General features: G+C 44.4%; 1 protein-coding gene across 1 annotated transcript; it reads right to left on the bottom strand.

Annotated features, from left to right (window-relative positions):
• Positions 1–1094: 1094 nt before the first annotated feature.
• Positions 1095–17166, bottom strand: UGP3 (UDP-glucose pyrophosphorylase 3). Its single transcript, XM_086506294.1, has 17 exons — positions 15829–17166; positions 15488–15674; positions 15256–15405; positions 5321–5482; positions 5060–5232; positions 4878–4944; positions 4624–4787; positions 4077–4235; positions 3747–3838; positions 3505–3599; positions 3351–3428; positions 2419–2514; positions 2257–2331; positions 2047–2138; positions 1795–1957; positions 1626–1686; positions 1095–1505 (listed from the first exon to the last, which is right to left on the bottom strand). Exons 1-17 carry the CDS (start codon positions 16677–16679, stop codon positions 1384–1386), a joined length of 2787 nt encoding a protein of 928 aa, XP_086362420.1. The 5' UTR covers positions 16680–17166; the 3' UTR covers positions 1095–1383.
• Positions 17167–18994: the final 1828 nt, after the last annotated feature.

Genomic DNA, 18994 nt, shown 5'->3' on the forward strand with positions numbered 1-18994 from the left:
ACATGCACATAATTGATGATCTATCAAATGTCAGAAACTCCTAAAAATATCCCTCATGTATGGCAAACTTCGTCACTATTTCCCAACATGCCCTCAAACATCACCGAAATTACCAAAATACCCCTTGTCAATCTTGCTCAACTCATACTTTTTGGTGATGTTTCATAGGAAGATTGGTTCCCTGGGTTGAGCAAGATTGACACGGGGTATTTTGGTAATTTCGGCGACATTTCGTAGGAAGATTGGTTCCCCTCTTCACAAAATGATAGAACTAGGATTTCTAATGAAACTTGTGGGCTCATGGGATGAACCCGTTCATCACTTGTGGTCACAAATGCCTGCCACTGTTTGACCCCTGATTGAAGCAAACTTTTGTTTGAGGCAATTGGTAGATAGGTTTGTATTAACAAAACAAAAAAAGTCATTTGCAAATTGGAGCAATCCATGTACGAGGATAGTTGGCCAACTATAAGAACTCCAAGGGTTTCGAGAATCTTTTCCGTAAATTGATCAGTGTTAGCATTCAAAATCAGCAAAATGACAAGTTGAGCAATGTAAGGCCATCAAATGGAATGTTTGACAAACAGTAAAAAAAAACATCGACATGTCACACAAAGAGATGATCCGATTAGTGTAAGAAATAACAAAATATCATGTCTGCCTAATTCTATCCTCCTCTGAGGCTTGTTTTAGAAAGCCCCACTTCACCCTCAAAATGGTCTAGCCAAGTACCTCACCCGATACCTCAACCAAATACCATTGACAAAACCAGACTCGTCATTCGGGGAAATTGAGACAGAAATTAACAACCTCATGATCCTTCTGACCAGACTTCAGAGTGAGTCATAGAGACCACACTATTACTTGGAAAGAAGGGAAAAGTTTACTTGCAAGCCTTAAGGTTGTGAAATGAAGGGGGTGAAAATGAACCCATAGACAAACTAAAAAGAAAATAAGAATTCACTTGTTCACATAGGAAGGAAAGCCCAACAAATGTAAAAAATAAAAAAAAATCAAATTTAATGCTATTTCTCCTCTCCTACAAGGCTCATTCTAGAGAGCTTTTCTTTACCACCTTTTGATACTCTAGCAAATCAACAACATTTTCGATGCACATAACCATCAGATCGTAATAGGTTACACCATAGCCAGATTCGTAAGGAAAAAATATATGGCCTATACCAAAAGGTTTTACACCAAATAAAAAATAGGGGGGAGGATTACAGGCTTTTGATACAAAACTCTCTACCATCAAGTCACACCAAGACATACTTTACAACCATTTCATCAAGGCGATGAAATTGCCATATTGGCCTAACTCCCATTTTCCCATAATGTACACAGCTCCTCTACAAGGGAAGGAGACTTCAACAGTTGAAAACCTCAGTTTTCCACTGTTTCCATGTCTAGTTTTACGTAACCTCTGTCTTGGAGTTTATACTGCCATTGCCAGCTTCCAGAGGCAGAAGCTCCAACAGGAAGAGGATGTAGGTCACGCACAATGCCTGCATAATGGTTATAGCAAAGTCAGGTAATCTCAACAGTCTTTAGAAAATGATAACCATTTTAAAAAGATTGCTTGACACAACCTACACTTCAGAAACCAGAAAAGGAGAAAACATCACCTTCGCTCCCGTGCATCACCCTCATTCGGAACCCATCAGGGACTTCGAACGTGTGAGAACCCTGATTGAGCACATTAGGCCATTGTGTTCATTAAGAGCTTCGAGAGGTCCATTAATTTCATTGAGAATGCAGTAAGATCCATTATAGAATCCATGCAGATTATGTTACCTGCAAGATAACGTCCTGAGCTTCAAATTCTGAATGGCCATGCAAGACTATTTTTGTGCTCTCGAGTCGAGAAACTTTGTGTTGCCAATAAATGTTATCCTTGGAATTCCAATCCACACCTTTGTTCTGAATAGATACTCTTTCCAGTTTACACCTACCACACCTATTGAACAAGACATCAATCGTGCTGTAAGATGCTTCGAAATTGAAGGAGAGGACAACAATAATCAGCACATAAATAGCCTAATATACCTCTTGCCATAGAGAAGCATCTTCTCGCCATTCTCGCACTCTTCCATAGAGCCAACAATATTCTCAGCAAGAACCAGCAAGCTACCATCCAACTGTTGACGCAACAAACGCGTAAGCATGGAAACCATAAGAACCAAGTCTAAAGGTTGTAGCAAGCAGAGAAACCGTCATTGAGGCCAGATTAATAAGGTGATCAAAAAATGAATTTACCTGTACATCTCGCCAGAATATCTCGGCAATCTCAAGTTGAAGTTCAGATCCTCTTGTCAACCCTCCTCCATGGATCTGTAAACTAAAGAAATGAGCTGTACTTTTCTAAAGCCTCAAACTCAAAACTACATATCAAATTTAAGAGAGACGGCATGCCTTTACCTTTTGCTGTGTGATACTCCATAGTGGACCTATTGCTGGGTGTAAAAGAGCAATGAAGGGAGGCCCAAACTCTAAATAACACTCAATGCTCTCTATCTGCAGCTCATACACCGAAAAAATTTAACAGATGTTCTTAAAAAATTAACACAACTCAGACAGCACTACCATCCTTACCTTCCTAAATGATCTCCCTCAACCCAAAAACAACAAAACCAACAAAACACACATGCATAGAGAATATACACACTGTAAGAAGGCAAAATTTGGAAGACATTCCTATCATAACCCTTTCCCAATCCTGGCAAACAAAACCAAAATGTAGTCCATTCTAATGGACTTTTTTGTGATAACTCAGAGTTTCCATGTATGAAGATCAAATTACATCAAAAAACCAAGCATAAAAATGTCGTAAAAACTTGATACTGTCTAGTTTGCAAATCACAAAGCTATGAGCACCTAAAGCTAGTGATTCAGGTTCATCTTGACTTATTAACCTTTTTTTTTTTTTTTCGACACACCATAGGGCCCACAGGGGGAGGTGCTTATCCCTTCCAAATATTAGCCATGTTACATGGTCGGGCAAGGGCCGCGTACCATCGGGCAAGAGCCACGCATAGGCATCACAATGGCCACCTAATTGATGCACCACATGCTGGGAACAACGGAGAGAACTCGTAGCAACCAGCTAGGAACCTCCTCCTCGGGTGACCCACCCCAGGAGGAGGATGCACTCGAGTGTCCAAGGGCAAGAGCCCTAGCAACGTGAACACCAGGTGAGCACAAGGTGTCCCTCTAGAGTGTGGGCCAACAAGGGCTTTGAACCCACAACCCATAGGTTGAGAGGCCAAAGCCTTACCCGTTAGACCAACTCTTTGGGGACTGACTTATTAACCTTAACAAAACCAATCCAGGGACCAAGAACAAAAAAATACCATGGGCATTTCCATATTACAAGATGTCAGAAGTTCATGAGCATTCCTTGTGACATCCAGAAACGACCCATCAGGTGTCTGCCAGTAAGAACATACAAAATTTAAGACCTCTGTTTCATTAAAGAAACTATACTAGTAAAATGATGCATAATACCTGATGTAAGGAAAAATCAGCAGGTTTCCTTTGCCTTTTTGCAGACGAGGTGACCTTTCTTCTTTGGTTGTATACAACAAATGTATCTAGAGAGTCTGAACAGACACCAAGACAAAAAATTAAGTGCTTGCAATTGACCTCAAAGTGGTACATGCACAGATAGAGAGAACATTTTGATGTGGCAAGATATAACCAGCTGATCACTCTTGATAGGCGATTAAATACTTAAACGAAAGAATTACCATGCTGGGCCGGCTTCATTCTAGATGAAAACTTGTTGAGCAGAAAATCCGCCACATTCTGCATTGTACACTCCACCCTACCTGCATATGTCCTGTTTTAATTGAATCAGAATAACAGCATTGAAATTGGATGGGATCCATACAGCTTTCGCAGCAAGTAAATGCAAGAACATGAGCCACTCAAGGATATCTATATAAGATTCCGGCAGCATATGCAAAAACTGCAAATCACAGCAAGGCATTGCCATATACTGGCTAGCTAGCCTTGGGGACAATCTGTATTCCTCTTGCCAGATTAAATGAAACTAATTCAACAAGGAAGTGTCAAACCTGTGAGTAGCTCCAAGGTAATCCTCGTAGACGATGGGTTTCTTTAGATTCAAGATCATGCCAGGAAGTGATTGACAGCTTGGACTTGAAGCTATCTTTTCCACTGAGGGAAGATCCACATAAAGAACGTTTGTGTTTGCCGGATACTGGGCCTGCATGCTGACAAGAAACAAGTCTTCTTTTTTAGTTTAGTAAAAAGTGGCCGTTGATTAACCATCAACAAAAACATCTAAAACTCCTCGGGATTCTTTTAGGTTTGACCAACATGAATCTCAACAACTTAAGCGAATTGACATAAATGGGCTTAAGTACATGGCTGAGCCGTATTGGCAGTAGATTAGGGGTTTTAATGCGTTCTGAAAACGGGTGAGGTGGGGTGTGGGTGTGGGGTTTCTTTTTTTGGAGGGGCCGGGGGGGGGGGGGGGGGTTGTGGGTGGTTTGAGAAACAGTTTGGACGGTGTTTGTTATACAGGGAGATTAACTATGGCCCACAAGAGGGAACTAACTGCCAAGCAATTAACAGAATTACTAAAGCTGTGGTGATTACCTGCCTGGGGAAACTGGCACATCAGGAATTCCCAACTTGTTGAACTCTGTGTACTCTATACATGTGATAGCGTACTCCCAACCATTTTTTGTACTCCTTTCAATGAGCACATTAACACCCTCAGCAGCACCGACTTTGCGTTCGCATGAAGCAAAACCAAATTTCTGCCATTGAAAATTAGTCAATCCTTAACCTCTTCTTTAAGCTCCCAAGTGCCAGTAAACTCTGCCAAAGTTTCCAGACATCAGACTCACCTTATTATGTCGATGTCCAACTCCTGCTAATGCCAGTAATGTTACATCAGTAGCTGCAATTGGATTGCTGCAAGCTCCAAGCACCAAAAAATCAGACTATGGCAGTAGCAACTGCACTATTGAATGTCAGCAGAACAACACACACCCAAACCATGGAACCGGGAAAGCACTAAATTTCTGACCTGATTTGACGCACGATTGCAGCCTTGCGACCTTTCTTGAAAAACCAGTCAAATACTCCTTTATCAGAAGCCAACTTCCATATAACACCATGGCCTCCAGGCTTCAGAATTGGTACTAGGGGCTCACTAATTGGCCAACGACCATCCTCTGCAGCTACTGCTGGTATCAATGGCTGTAGAACGAGGGCTTCAGTAAAACCCCTATACATGCGATACACAACAATACTAATCATGTCGTTTATGTGATGCAGCACCTCTCACCTGTTCAAAGAGAAAGAAATTAGATTTTTGACGACCAAACCAGCCTTTGCTTTCACACAGTCTCGTGACTAGCTGATGATTCTTCTTTGCAGCACTTGTCATGATAGCAACAGGCACGATATCTTGCTTGCCGGAAACTTTGAAATGTAGAAACTCCCTTGCCTGATCCAAATAGTATCCAAGGAATTTTAGACTTATTAAAAAGAGGAACATCTGCAACATCCACAATCTTATATCTTCACATAGATGAGCTAATAAAATCAACTCCAACCGTAAATATAAGAGCAGATACACTCGCTTGTCAGCCAAATATCAACCTCATAAGCACTTAGCATGTCCAAGTCTGTGTATAGCACCAATAGTAGGATTAATACCGTCTCATATAATGCAGTACGAGGGAATATGAGTGGACCTTCCAAGTTTTTTTCAAGTGGTGGAAATGCTTCTAGCTAGTGTATGGCTTTGTTGAGGTCGTAGCCATTTTTAAGTCTTATAATCAAACATTTGAGTTTGCCTCAAACTCATTTAGGTGCTCATGCCAAATTCTTCACATTAGTTTGACTAATTTGTACTACTGTACTGACAGTGTAATAGCCCAATTAGTGTCATACCAACTCTTACAGTACTTAACATTCTCAATCGCACGTATCAACCATGTTTATGAGGTCATAAAATTTTGTAGGAGCAGCTTATTCCCATGTTGTTAGATCAAGACAACAGTCATGGTTCGACAAGGCATCCTAACTCCTGCAAATCTAGCCACCTTTAGATCCATCCATCCAGTGTCACAACATGGTGGCATCACCGCACCCCCCACGAGAGGAGATGAGCAGAGGTAACCATGCGCCCGTGAATCGTGGAAGTATATGGACGCACGACGGCATGGCAAGGCGTACAAATGGCTATTGATGTGGAACTCTTTTACGTTCACCTACTTTCTGGGTGCCGATTGTCACCTGCGCATCAACCCTACATGTATGTGGACAAGCTAACTCCTACTTCTAGGGTTTAGAACAGCCTAGGAAGTGTTCTAGCACCCTTGTGAGCCTGTATGCAGGACGTGCATGTCCAGGCACTTTAGCGTAGTTGCATACCCTCTGATTGCACATGAGCACCACCAGTGTCTGCTAGGTGTAGGCACTGAGGAGTGTTCCCATAGTCTTAGCACGCTACCAAGCCTAGATAGTTTCCTATATGTGAAGCATCTACTATAAGTGAGTTGACAATTAGACAAGTCGTGGGGTTTTTATTGAGCCTTGCCCTACCTCACCTGCATTTCATATAAATGTGACCCCAAGGGTCACCACTTGGGGTATCAGATGTCAAACTGCTGACATGTCAAGCCACTGAAGAACGGAGTCAACCTGCAGATCTCGGCCGAGGGGCCTAAACCCTAAGAAGAAGAAGCAGAAGAATTAGAAGCAGCACAAGAAGTTTTACCAGCTTGCAAAGTCTTGCCGAGTGGCCTATTTTCAAAGAGGAGTTCCCACCAACTTATGGGGCTCGTCCGATGGGACCCAAGTGACTTAAAAGACATTAAAACAAAGTTGGACCCACACACACACACACACACACACACAAGAATTGTGTGATGACGTGGCAATTGTACAGAAGACCCGCAAATTATGCAAGACTGCTGACATGGCAACCTGTACGAAATTCTCGGATTTTGCGATGACATGATGACGTTGCAACTGTACGGATTTCCGCAAAACACACTGGCAACTCTTGGGCGCTAGTGCTTTTGGGACCAGATGCTTTTGAGTTTGAAGCTTTTCATGTAATTGCTTTTCATAGGCCAAGGGCCTTTAAATACGTGCAAAGGGCTCAGTCGATGGCACGCTTATGGGTGAAGGTGCATAGCGTGAGTACCGGGATTGTACTGAGTTTAAGCAATATAAAGAAATACTGAAGTTCACTTGTTATTTGAAGTGCTTGAAGTTGTTCAAGGGCATTGGCGCCCAAGTACCCAGCAACACCATGTCTAGCGTTCTTCATCACTTCCCCAGAAACCAGCCTCGGCGTTTGCATCTATCAGCCATCCAATACCAAATCAGCCCTAGGGACAGCAGAATTCATCCATAAAGCATCATCAGCGCTAGCGTTTTTGGAGCAGAACAGTTATTGCAGATTTCAGCCATCATATCTAGATGAGACATCGGTTTCAGATTTCAGCCCATTTCCATCATCATCATCATCAGCACCCTCAACATCGGCCATAGCAGACCAGCCCATAGCCCCGTCAATTTGTGAATCCAGACTCAATTCCACTAGCATCTTGCATTTTCAGCCCTTAGCCTCGCAGATCCAAGCATCCATACCAAGATCCGATTAGCATCAGCATCTAGATCCATTGTATCAACATTTGTGCAATCTTAAGCAAATACATCTCTAGCGATAGAGAGAGGGGCCTTGGAGGGGGGTTTGGGACCCCATCCGGTGTTATATTCTCTCTCTCTATCACTCACAGAACCTTCACTCACAATATCCCTCTTCTCTCTCTAATCTACTGCACATCTCTCATGAACTAAAAGGAGCCTTGTGTACGTACTGAGCACTCATCCTCAGTTTTCACCTTAAATCACTTCCAATGCACGTTACATTGGTATTAGAGCTCTTTGGCAGTGTTTAGTATCATCACTCAAGAAAAGAACCTAAAGAACCATAGAAAAAAAAATTGCTTGTTTGCGATGGCGCGTAACCCAAGAACACTTGGCCGTGTCGATCTCTCTAATCTGTGCTTTTGAAGAGTGGCAGGTAACCCAAAAAAGAAGGGCTTGTCCACGGCCGATCTCTCTAATCTATGCTTTTGAAGAGTGGCAGGTAACCCAAAAAAGAAGGGCTTGTCCAACCTCCCCTCATTCTTCTTTTCCTCTCGTTAAGAGCGGACCTTGCACATTGCAACAAGTCAATCGAAGTGAGGTGGGAAAAAGCAACCTTGGTGTGAGCGCAATGCCGCGGTAATTGCGGAAATCCGTACAGTTAATCAACGTAAAAAGCGGAGGGTCCGTACCTACCACGTCAGCGAGCCAGCGCGTAATCCGGGCGTCCATACTGGCTGCCACATCATCCGCATGTGTGTGTCCGGGCACTGCCACATCATCAATTTGTGACATACCCCCCTCTTGAAAGAATTGTAATCGCCCTCGATTATGCCTGCAAAACAAACAGAGGCCATAAATTGTCTTAGTAGGCACTGACTATTGTACCGACGCAATAGACACGACACATCTAGCACTTGTACAAATCGACAATCACAGCACAGGACATCATTCGACATCACAGGACATCACATGACAAATCAGAAAAAAGAAATCATTCCAAACCTCATACCACGACTACCACCAACGTATTTACTAATCGCATCCAGATCCATTCCGGACCTCCTGGTCCGCGATTAACTAATCCTTATTGCGATCGTGTCTGTAGAGATTTATGAGACCGAAATGTTGTAGTCATTTCATCTTTCAGTTCCTACACTCAAACAAATCAAATAAGAGAGTACAAATCAATCATATTGAATTTCGAGAATTCCATGTCATAAAGTCATACAACAGAATATTGGTCAACCCATTAGTATCCCTAAAACCCAAAGGGGACATCAATGACCTTATTCCAAAATCAAGGTAATCTGTTGACAAAAGAGCGGAGTAACTCCTCTCTTGTGCAAACCCATTGCACTAGATTCACCCTTGCTAAATCCGGGTTCTATCGGAGTAGACTATGCTAAACCGAATGCTTCAAGGTAAAGTTCCAAAATCTGAGGAGTATCTGCTAGGTCCTCCTCCATCCACTTCGCATCCAATACAGGATAGTTCTTGAATTTAACCAAGAACCGCCGGATCACTTTACCTTTTGTCTTTCTTTCCTTGTGTGCCAAAATTTGTTCTGGAACGACTATCTCCTCGCTTTCCTCCACTTCGGGTTGTTGTCACAAACAGGTGACTTGGTATACTAGGGTTGAAGACCGGACACTCACACCCTTCCTTGGCATGGGCAGTCCCGAAAAGTCTGGGAAAATGCTGACGTGGCAGGTGCAGCCGACGTCGCATAGCTGTACGACAGCCCCCGCAAAATGCGGCGTGATTCACGGCAACAGTACGGAAAAACTGAGTTTTGCGTGGCTGGTTTTTTCTACGCAATGGGACTAATTCTACGCTAATGGCCTTGCTTTTGGCTACGCAAATTGAGAGAGAGAGAGAGAGAGAGAGAGAGAGAGAGAGAGAGAGAGAGAGAGCTCTTTTGCTTTATTCTCTCAAGAGAGAGCCAATGAGAGAAAGACAAGCTTTTGACTTTTAAAGCTTTTGGGCTCTGCTTTTAACACCCCTTGTAAATCTATATATTAGTGGTTTGGGCTCTCACTACTCAAAGCATCTGGACGCAGAGTCTGAGAGTGAGTCCCAACTACTCGTTTGTACTCTGAGTTGTAGATTAATACAAAAAGAAATACCGAAAGGGGCGCCAGTCTTTCGGGGCAATATCTCTAGGCACGGAACTCCGTCGGGCCAGTGTCGAATCAATTGTGAACTGTGAATTGTTTTGAAGTGAATTCATGTGGTGCCGCGGTAGAATCTCGATTTGGAGTGTCCAAGTCTGTTACAGTTGCTCATCAGGCTCCCCATCAAATGGCACATCACCTTTAAAAGGCTTCAATAGACTCACATGGAATGCATTGTGAATCTTCCAAAGTATCGGGCAGCTTGAGTCGAAAGGACACATCATTTATCTTTCCTTTTCTCTGGAAAGGGCCATAATGCCTCATGCTAAGCTTTGGAAAAAGTCGCTCCTTTCCCTTTCGTTTTCTTAGGCGTGCCTTCTCAAAACGTAAGAGCACCCATCGTCTTCTTTTAATTTCAAGTCTCATCAATGTCAATCTGCTTCCTTCTTATGTCGTTCTTGAGATTTCGCTAAAGCCTCTCGGACCTTGGCAAAAGCAGTGTCCAAGTCCCTCATGTACTGGTTGCCTTCACAAAATTTGTCTTTAGTGCTAAGGAAGGGTGGAACCTTCGGAGCACCTTCAATTATCTCAAATGGCGCCTTCCCTGTCGAAGAGTGAACCATGTTATTGTAGGCAAATTCCACCAAAGGCAAATATTTTTCCCATTGAGTCTTCTGATCCGAGATGTAAGACTTCAATAATCCAGAACCACTGAATTTGCAATCTCAGATTGCCCATATGTTTGGGGATGGAATGATGACAAGAACGGCAACCATATGCCAATGTTCTCCCAAATAGCCTTCCAAAACAAACTCGTCAATCAGGGATCTTTGTCCGAGACTATTGTCTCAGGCATGCCATGTAATCGAAAATCTGTGCAATGAACAGTCTCAGTCTCACTAAATGATCCGGCTTAACTGTTTTCTTCACTAAAATGAAGTGAGCTTGCTTGCTAAATCTGTCGATGACAGTCCAAATGCCATCGTGCCCACTCTGTGTCTTCAGGAGATCAAAGATGAAATCCATTGCAATACTTTCCCAGGTGTGGATGGGAATGGGTAAACGCTGTAGTAATCCCTGTGTCTTATGCCTGTCAAACTTGAACTTCTGGCATACTAAACAACTGCGAACAAAGTCGTCCACATTCTTCTTGAGTCTCGGCCAAAAGAAATAACGCACACCTTCCAAGGTGGGATCGATGCCGCGGTGACCCGTAAAATGTCACGATTGTGACTATGTTATATATAGTATAACATCTACTCCTAGTTTGCAGATACGCGAAGTGCCATGCCAAGGAGGACCCCTACGCTTGGATGTTCACACCCCTTCACCCCAAAAGACGTGTCTCTTCGCCAAAAGCCACACTCCTTCGACGACTGGTCACACCCCTTCGCTCTATGGGTGCGACTCTTCGCCCAATGGTTGCAGCTTTTCGCCGAAGGATGTGCCTTTACGTCTAAAGTCGCATCCCTTCACCATGAGACATGTCTTTTCATTTGTGTCTCTTCGTCTCCTATATACGGGGTCCTTGTATCATACATTCAATCAATCAACACAGAGTCTTCTGAGTCTTGTTTCTGAGTACAATTCAAGTTTCTTAAGTCTTAATCATGAGTTTAAGTACTTAATTAAGGACTAGTACCTAGAATCCTTACAATGGTATCAGAGCAAAAAAAATTCCAGGACCCGAAGGTTGTGAGCCTCTCACCCTCGCCGCTTCACTCTATCCCCTTCCCGAAGTTGCATGGAAGCAGAAGAAAGGTGGTACACATGCACATACATTCATATGAGGTAACATGAATTTTTTTGTTCCAATTCTATAAATAAAAGACTCTTGTGCATGGCGTACCCGGAGAACTTTGTGCACTTTTGTTTGGGTGACACCCTTTCGAACCGCACTCGCACCCCTTCACGCAAAAGGGCGCAAGACGCACCTTTTTCCCCAAGTGCTCGAGCTTCGCACCCCCTCTCCCCCGTGCTCGCACCCGTTCCCGGCGGCGTGCCTTTCAGTGTGCGCATCCCTTCTTGATGCCTCTCCGCACGTTGGCTGCCTTTCATCATGCTGAAAGGCTGCCATGCTGAAACGCTGCCATATATAGGCACCCCCTCCCCCCCCCCGGTATTTGTGGCATGTTGATTCAATGCAAAGATCCAACGTTTGAGCACTCTCTCTCTCTCTAGAGTTTTCAGCTTTGCTAGCGTTTTGTGACTGTGCATCCTCTCTCTAGCGTTTTTGGCATCATCATGGATCTCTCTCTTGCTGGCGTTTTCTGGAATATACCTCTCCCTTGCTAGCGCTCCCCTTCCACAGTGTGTGCACACCCTCTTTGGAGTGCCACAGCCATGGCGTGCTCGTCCCCGTTCGATGAGCGGTGCACGGTAGAACCTTGACGGCAAGGAGATCCATCGCGATAGATACGAGATCTATTGGCTGCCCGGTACAGAGAGGTCGTTTGCTTGCGGTTGCAGACAAGTTCATCACCCGATTCACCCTTTTCCGCTGCACCTTGGCCATGGTCATTGATATCACAGCCACGGCGTGCTCTTGAATTGGATCGGTGATTTGTGTGAGTTGGTGTGCTTATTTTTCGCAACGAAAAGAGACGGTTTGCTTTTTTTTCTCCGTTTTTCACTCTTTTGGGACTGATTTTGGCTATAGTAGGCAAATTTTCAGATTTTACCTTCTACCTCGACCTAGCCTTATCACATACCTAGATTCTCCAACACCATGGAGAAGAATGATGATTCTGAAACCTATTCAACCCATGGTGACGCAGTAAACCATGAGGATGGGATCGACAGCAGTGACACCACCGTCAATGAAGAATGGGGAGATAAGATTGGTCCCAGTTCTACTCAGTGTAGGTGATCAACCAATCAAGATACCTACACTCCCTAAATTGAATGGAGACAACTATGCCAATTGGAAAGCCACCATGATGGAGGTCTTTGACTCTTGCGAGCTTGGAGGTTTTGTCTAGATCAACTTTCAAAAGCCAAAGGACCCAAAGGGAGCAAAGTTATGGGAATGTTACTGCTCGGATCCAGTCCTTTATTATCCTCAACAGTACACCATCGGTGATTAGCCATATACGATTGATGAAAGATGCCAAGTTGATTTGGGATCGGCTTTCTTCCCTATATGATCGAGTTTCTTCAATGAAGCACATAGCATTCGAGGTGCAGTTGAGGACCTTGGATGCGAAGCACTCTTCCATGCACGATCACATCAACAAGACGCAGGAGCTTCAAGAGGAGATACTTCATATGGGAAAGCTTATCATATCACAGGACATGGCCATTTAGCTTTTGGCCCAATTGCCTCCTCGGTACACCAGCTTCTACCCTTTCCTTGATTACCAGTGGCCGACTGAATACTATCACTTGGGACGAGCTAGTTCCAATGGTTTTGGACCAGGAGGTGCAGTTCAAAACGAGGAAGAAGCCAAGCTCCAAAGCCTTGACCAGTTCTTCCAACAACAACAAGAAGCAGAAGGGTAAGAAGAAAAGCAACACCACCAAAGACAAGAAGAGTGATACCGAGCGCGAAGCCTTGAAGGCGCAACAGCATTGTAACAATTGTGATAAGAAGGGACATTCTTGAAGGAAGTGTCCAAAGCGAGTTGGAGAGGCTTCGACTTCCTCGGCGGCAATGGTTCAATCACCAACCTTTGTTCATTTGGAGATTCTCCCCCGACGGACTCTCCAAGCAAGGAGATCGCAGGCTACGATGACTCTTGCGGGTCAAACGGCCGTGATTGGATCCTTGCCAATGGTGCCTCACTGCACACGACACCTTCGGAATCCATCCCGAGGCTTGCTACATGTCGAGCCGTTGCGATGCTGGAGTAGGTTCACACCGACCTTTGTGGATCTATAAAGAACCCTTCCCTCGGCAAGGCTCTCTATTTCATGTTATTAGTGGATGATTTCAACGGCTTTACTCAAGCACGAGGCATTTGGGCCTCTTCAAGAATTGGTGTACTTTTGTGGAGAAGGAAAGCAATCAAGTGTTGAAGACTATTCGATTGGACAAAGGTGGGGAGAGGCATTTGGCCTCTTCAAGAATTGGCGTACTTTTGTGGAGAAGGAAAGCAATCAAGTGTTGAAGACTATTAGATTGAACAAAGGTGGGAAATTTACCTCCAATGCTTTCATTCAGTTTTGTGCGAACCATGGTATCAAGCGAGAGCTTACGAACATCAACTCACCTTCAAAAAAATGGAGTTGTGGAGCGGAAGAATAGGATAGTGGTAGAAATGGCACGGACCATGCTTGAGCATCGAGATTTACCTAAGTCCTTATGGGCTGAGGCAATTGTGACGGCTGTCCACTCCATAAATCGATCTCCAACCTCTTCAGTGTTCCTAAGAAGACACCATTTGAAGCCTATTTTGGTAAGAAGCTTTACGTCTCCCATTTACGGATTTCTGGGAGCGATGCCTATGTCCATGTACGGAAGGAGCAAAGGGGGAAGTTTGACTCCAAGACCGGGAGAATTTTTTTTGTCGGCTACAACTCTCTTTCTACGGGATATCAACTTTATGATCCAGAGAAGGACGTTGAACTCAGCCGTGATGTTGTCTTCGACGAGATCTTACCTTCAGAGGGGGGCTTCCGCTCCCAAGCCTTCCACGACAACCCCCGACTTGCCAATACTTGGAGACCCGGATTTTGATTTGTCCATTGATGAGCCCTCTTCTCCTACCCCTATCTCTCAGGCTACGGAGGAGCATGCACCCATTCTCAATGATGCAAATGACAATGGTTCTCATCATAGTGCCGAGTTAGAGCCAAATAAAGCAGTAGCTCCTCCCACACGGAGCAAGCCCAACAAGTTGCCAAAGTGGCTGTTGGAGACTTTGCGAAATTCAGCATCCTCAAATTTTCCACCCGATGGCGTGAAGCCAGTACCAGACGACGCTCTCAGTGACTTCGACTTGCTGAGGTGGATGAGCCTTTACTTCAAGTGAACTATGCATTGATGTCTACAGTGATCAAGCATAGAGTTACTCTTACCGTTGAGGAGGCACTTTTACAACCAAAGTGGAAGTTTGGCTATGCAGAAAGAACTTGATTCCATCAAGAAGAACAACACATGGGTGTTGGTCCCGCGGGCCCGCTAAGCGGAAAGTGTAGCAATACCGCTCCGTTTTCTTTATAAAAAGTTGATAAGTGCGTGTTTGTGCCTACAAAAGGTACTTATGTAGTGGGGCAACCCAGCCACCAATACCAACTCTTTATGAGAGTACAAACCAATCAGCAGATAACCCTTGACAATTATGCCAACAAGTGACGTACTTGCTGCAATAGAAAATGCATGACCACACAAAGGTAAAATGTTTACTTCCTCCATACTGTGCCAAACATGAGACTTCAATTCAGTTAATAGAAAATAATGTCTAGAAATACCAATCTTACCCATCAGTAAACAGAAATTAACATTACTGTCAATCAAAACTCTAAGCTTAAAAGAAAGAAGAACTCATATTCAAACCTGTAAATCCCTGATAAGACCTTCCAGCAAAGTTCGACCACAGTAGGGTAGCATTGCCACTGGTAGGCATTCTCCTGTCACTTCATCAACAAGCCCCAATCTGTCTCCAGCACCACCAAGAGGATAGATTTCTCCCATCTCTGGCAGAGCCTGCAAATTAGCAAAATGATCATCGAGTCACCTGCAGGCCACAACCCACTGATGTAGCAAATGATCAAAGCAACCCACTCACGTTAAGCCCCCAAGCTGCAGCTTGTAGTGCATAATCCTTGTCCCTTGCGAGGTCAGGGCCAACTGGAGCTGCAAACCTTGTTGTGGTAGACTTATCAAAGTGAGAGGTACCATTCAACTGCCTTGATTTATGTGAAGCCTCTTCAGACGCTGTACGTTTGATAAGTTCCAAGGCTGTTGCTTGATACCTGAATCCAGACTGAAGCTATTAATAATGCAGCCAATCTCTCGCACATGTTCAGAACCAAAATTGACAGCCTGACCAAAAACTTGCAATCATGTTAAAAAATAAACAACCCACGCCTAACAGCTGTAATGAACAGCACTAAAAAATTAACTCACCCAATGATGCCACCTATGCTGTTGTAAAAAAGCTCTATTCGATGAAGAGTTTGTATCAACCCTTTTAACATGCTTCCCATGGCCCTGCTACCTACAGTGTGTTTATTGTTGCTTGAATTATCTCTTTCCAAAGTATTTTGTGACAAGCCATACCCAACACCATTTGAGGTTGTCTGGCTGCTGCCTGCTTTCAAGTTCCTTCTTTCCAAATGATGATCTCTCTTTAAGCTACCATTCATGCCCAAATCCACTTGTAGATCCAGATCATTCTGAGGGGCATTCTCGAGCTGATTAAGCCATTGTGAAGGAGCATGGAGAACATGCTCTTGTCCAGCAGCCACTAAACATTTCAGGAGATAAACCTCATAGTCACTGGCAGTTTCCAATGCAAATGAAATGGTGGTATTACAACCTAGCCTTCCCTTGCCAAAAGCAGCCTTTACCCGAGAATTTTGATCCAATATCTGTAGCTTTTGCTCAAGACTCTTCGTATCTGCCAAAGCTTCTCTCAAGGATTGAGTGTCATGTAAAATTCCATCAAGGCGCCATGGTGTGATCTCCTCCTCATCAAATGCAGTGCGTGGAGCGATAGCAACAGCAGCTGAGACAGACAGGCTCCGATTCTGCCTCTGAAGACCCAATGACAATCCAATGTTGCCATCAGGGCAGGCATCATGAGGGAAGGCTTCACATCTAGCTACACTGAATGTGCCCTGCTTCGGCCACCTACCCTTTGTGGCAGATAATGCCCTGAATCCTGCTCTGCAAATTACGGGAGCTTCTGGCAGTCTCAATACAACAGTACGAGTTGCATCCTCACTCAAATGCGTATGTACAGGCTGCATTGCCATTGTAAACGGGAAGACTCTCCAGACTTTCCACCCACATCCCGATTCTAACTGCCCATGGCACGCGAGGTGCTCTTCCCGTTCGACGAGAGAAGAAGTAAAATTACGGAAACTTGCACCGTACCTTGGCAAAGCTTAAACCATGTGCACGATCGAGCTTCGTCAAACGGAAAAAAAGAAGCTACGAACAGACGCATGTAGAACGCTGAAAGCGGTGAAATGGGCACCGAAACCCTAACATCTCCATCACAAGGAGGCGTGCACAACCTTGAGAGAGTTGCTTGCAAGGAAGGTGAGAAACCCACTCAGAGGGAGTGAGCAAGAGTCACGGAGCAAAAAGAGGACAAGTTTCCAATGTTGGAGATGGCTCCGTGAGAGAGGGCCAGCAGATATGTCAGAAAAGCACACTTGTACAAGCCCGATTTCCTACTGCTGCATGGGAATCCAGCTCAGCCTTAGCGCTTAACTCCAGCATATGCCCAACCTTGATACCCAGGGGATCATGGTCTTGAACTCCAATAAGAATAAGGAGGCGGATATACTCACCGCGCGCAACAAAATTTTAATGCAAATGGCTCCACATACATACATATTTTTTGGCTCTATGCTCATTTTATTAGTCGGAATCTTAGCAAATTCGGTTCTCCTCCATAGCCACCCCTCCACAATATTGAGAGCAGTATCTCGACACCTCACAAAAATGGGGGATGCTCGGGTTTCAAACCTGTGCGTTCGTGATGGTATTTCATTTCACTACATGAGAGTCCACATGTTAATAAAATTAGTCCAAATTTAGTAACCCAATGTCTGAGATTCCTCTTCTGGTTCAAGTTCACTTTTTTGTATCAAACATAGATCCGTGCCTCTGCTTTTGTGCCCAGGCTTCTACATCGTTGATCCCACTGCTCTAGCTTCATTAAAGACCTGGTGGTCTCTAGTCCTAAGGGTCATCGACAATGGCATCTTGCAGTAAGGCATAGTTCATTGGAGCAAGGAAATCTTGCAATTAGGTTTAGTTGAAACAATTAGCAAAGAAGATAGTTTGTTGAGGCACTAGCAAGCTCCTTCTTCTCTTCTTGACCCGCTATAGTTCCTTTTATGTCCCCCCTCGAAAGAATGCTCTTTTCAAAGCTACTCTTCCTGGATGAAGTTTTTGTATGTACACTTGTTCAACTATTTGGCCGAAGGCTCCCACTTTTGAGGTTACCAACAATGAGGTACTAGCAAGCTCCTTCTTCTCTTCTTTGTCATTTATAATTCCCTCTTTTAAAGCTACTCTTCCTAGATGAAGCTTTCGAATGTACACTTGCTCAACTACTTTGTGGCCGAAGGCTCCCACGAGTATGCACTTTCCATAACATTCATCATCAAGGGGGGCCAATTCCTCACCAACCAGATCATCTCACATGCCCCGGGGACTAAGTGAGGAGGATATGTAGTAGAGCTTGAGATAAAGGGAGAAAAATCCTCTTTGCTTTCCTCCTCCCAAGGTCAAGAGCGAGCAGGGGAGAGATCCTATATGCTTTCCCTCCTTCGCGAGGTCGAGAGAGAGTGAGAGAATCCCAAGAAAACCGCCCCCTCCTTTTACCTTCAAGCTTTTCTTTTCTTCTTCACAAGCTTCACCTTTCCTTCTCCAAAAACAAAACTAGGCATAGCATAAGCAAAAAAACAAGTGATAAAATCCTGAGGCCTGTCCTTGAGAGCAATAGTGAAAAGTAAAAAAGACCACCATTTCAATTTGTGTGTGTGTGTGTGTGTGTGCGTGCGTGCGTGTGTGTGTGTGTGTGTGTGTGTGTGTGTGTGTGTGTGTGTGTGTGTGTGTGTGTGTGTGTGAGAGAGAGAGAGAGAGAGAGTCCAAGAAATTGCTATTTTATGAGTAGACTACACGGAGGCATGGTGCTCTACACATGATAGATTCTCTCAACGAGCATCCAACTACGATCTTCCAATTGCCCTCTTTTTCATTGTAGCGCGCAATGACATTGGCAAGGGTTACAAAGAAGTCGAAGTCCAGAGAGGTGACCTCCCCTTGAGCTGTGGGAAGGGAGTGATCGCCTCTTAAGTTGTGGGCTTGGAGGGTGGGAATAAAGGGCCTGCGGGAAGGGTGGTCGAAGAATCTACATCACTTCTCGCTACCAGTCCACACGCGCACAATTCCTTTCTCTTGCATATCTCCTAAGGCAGGACAATATGTTTTTGTGTATGTGTTGGGGCAGAAAAGTCAAGGAATGTGGAGCAGGAGTGCGTCTCTGGTTGCGATCAGTTGCTGTAGTGTGCTGCGAGTTTGTTGCAATCCCCTGCCGCACATGTACTATCGG

The sequence above is a fragment of the Adiantum capillus-veneris genome, chromosome 29 (assembly GCF_014529385.1).
Source record: "Adiantum capillus-veneris isolate H3 chromosome 29, ASM1452938v2, whole genome shotgun sequence".
In the NCBI taxonomy this organism is placed as follows: Eukaryota; Viridiplantae; Streptophyta; class Polypodiopsida; order Polypodiales; family Pteridaceae; genus Adiantum; species Adiantum capillus-veneris.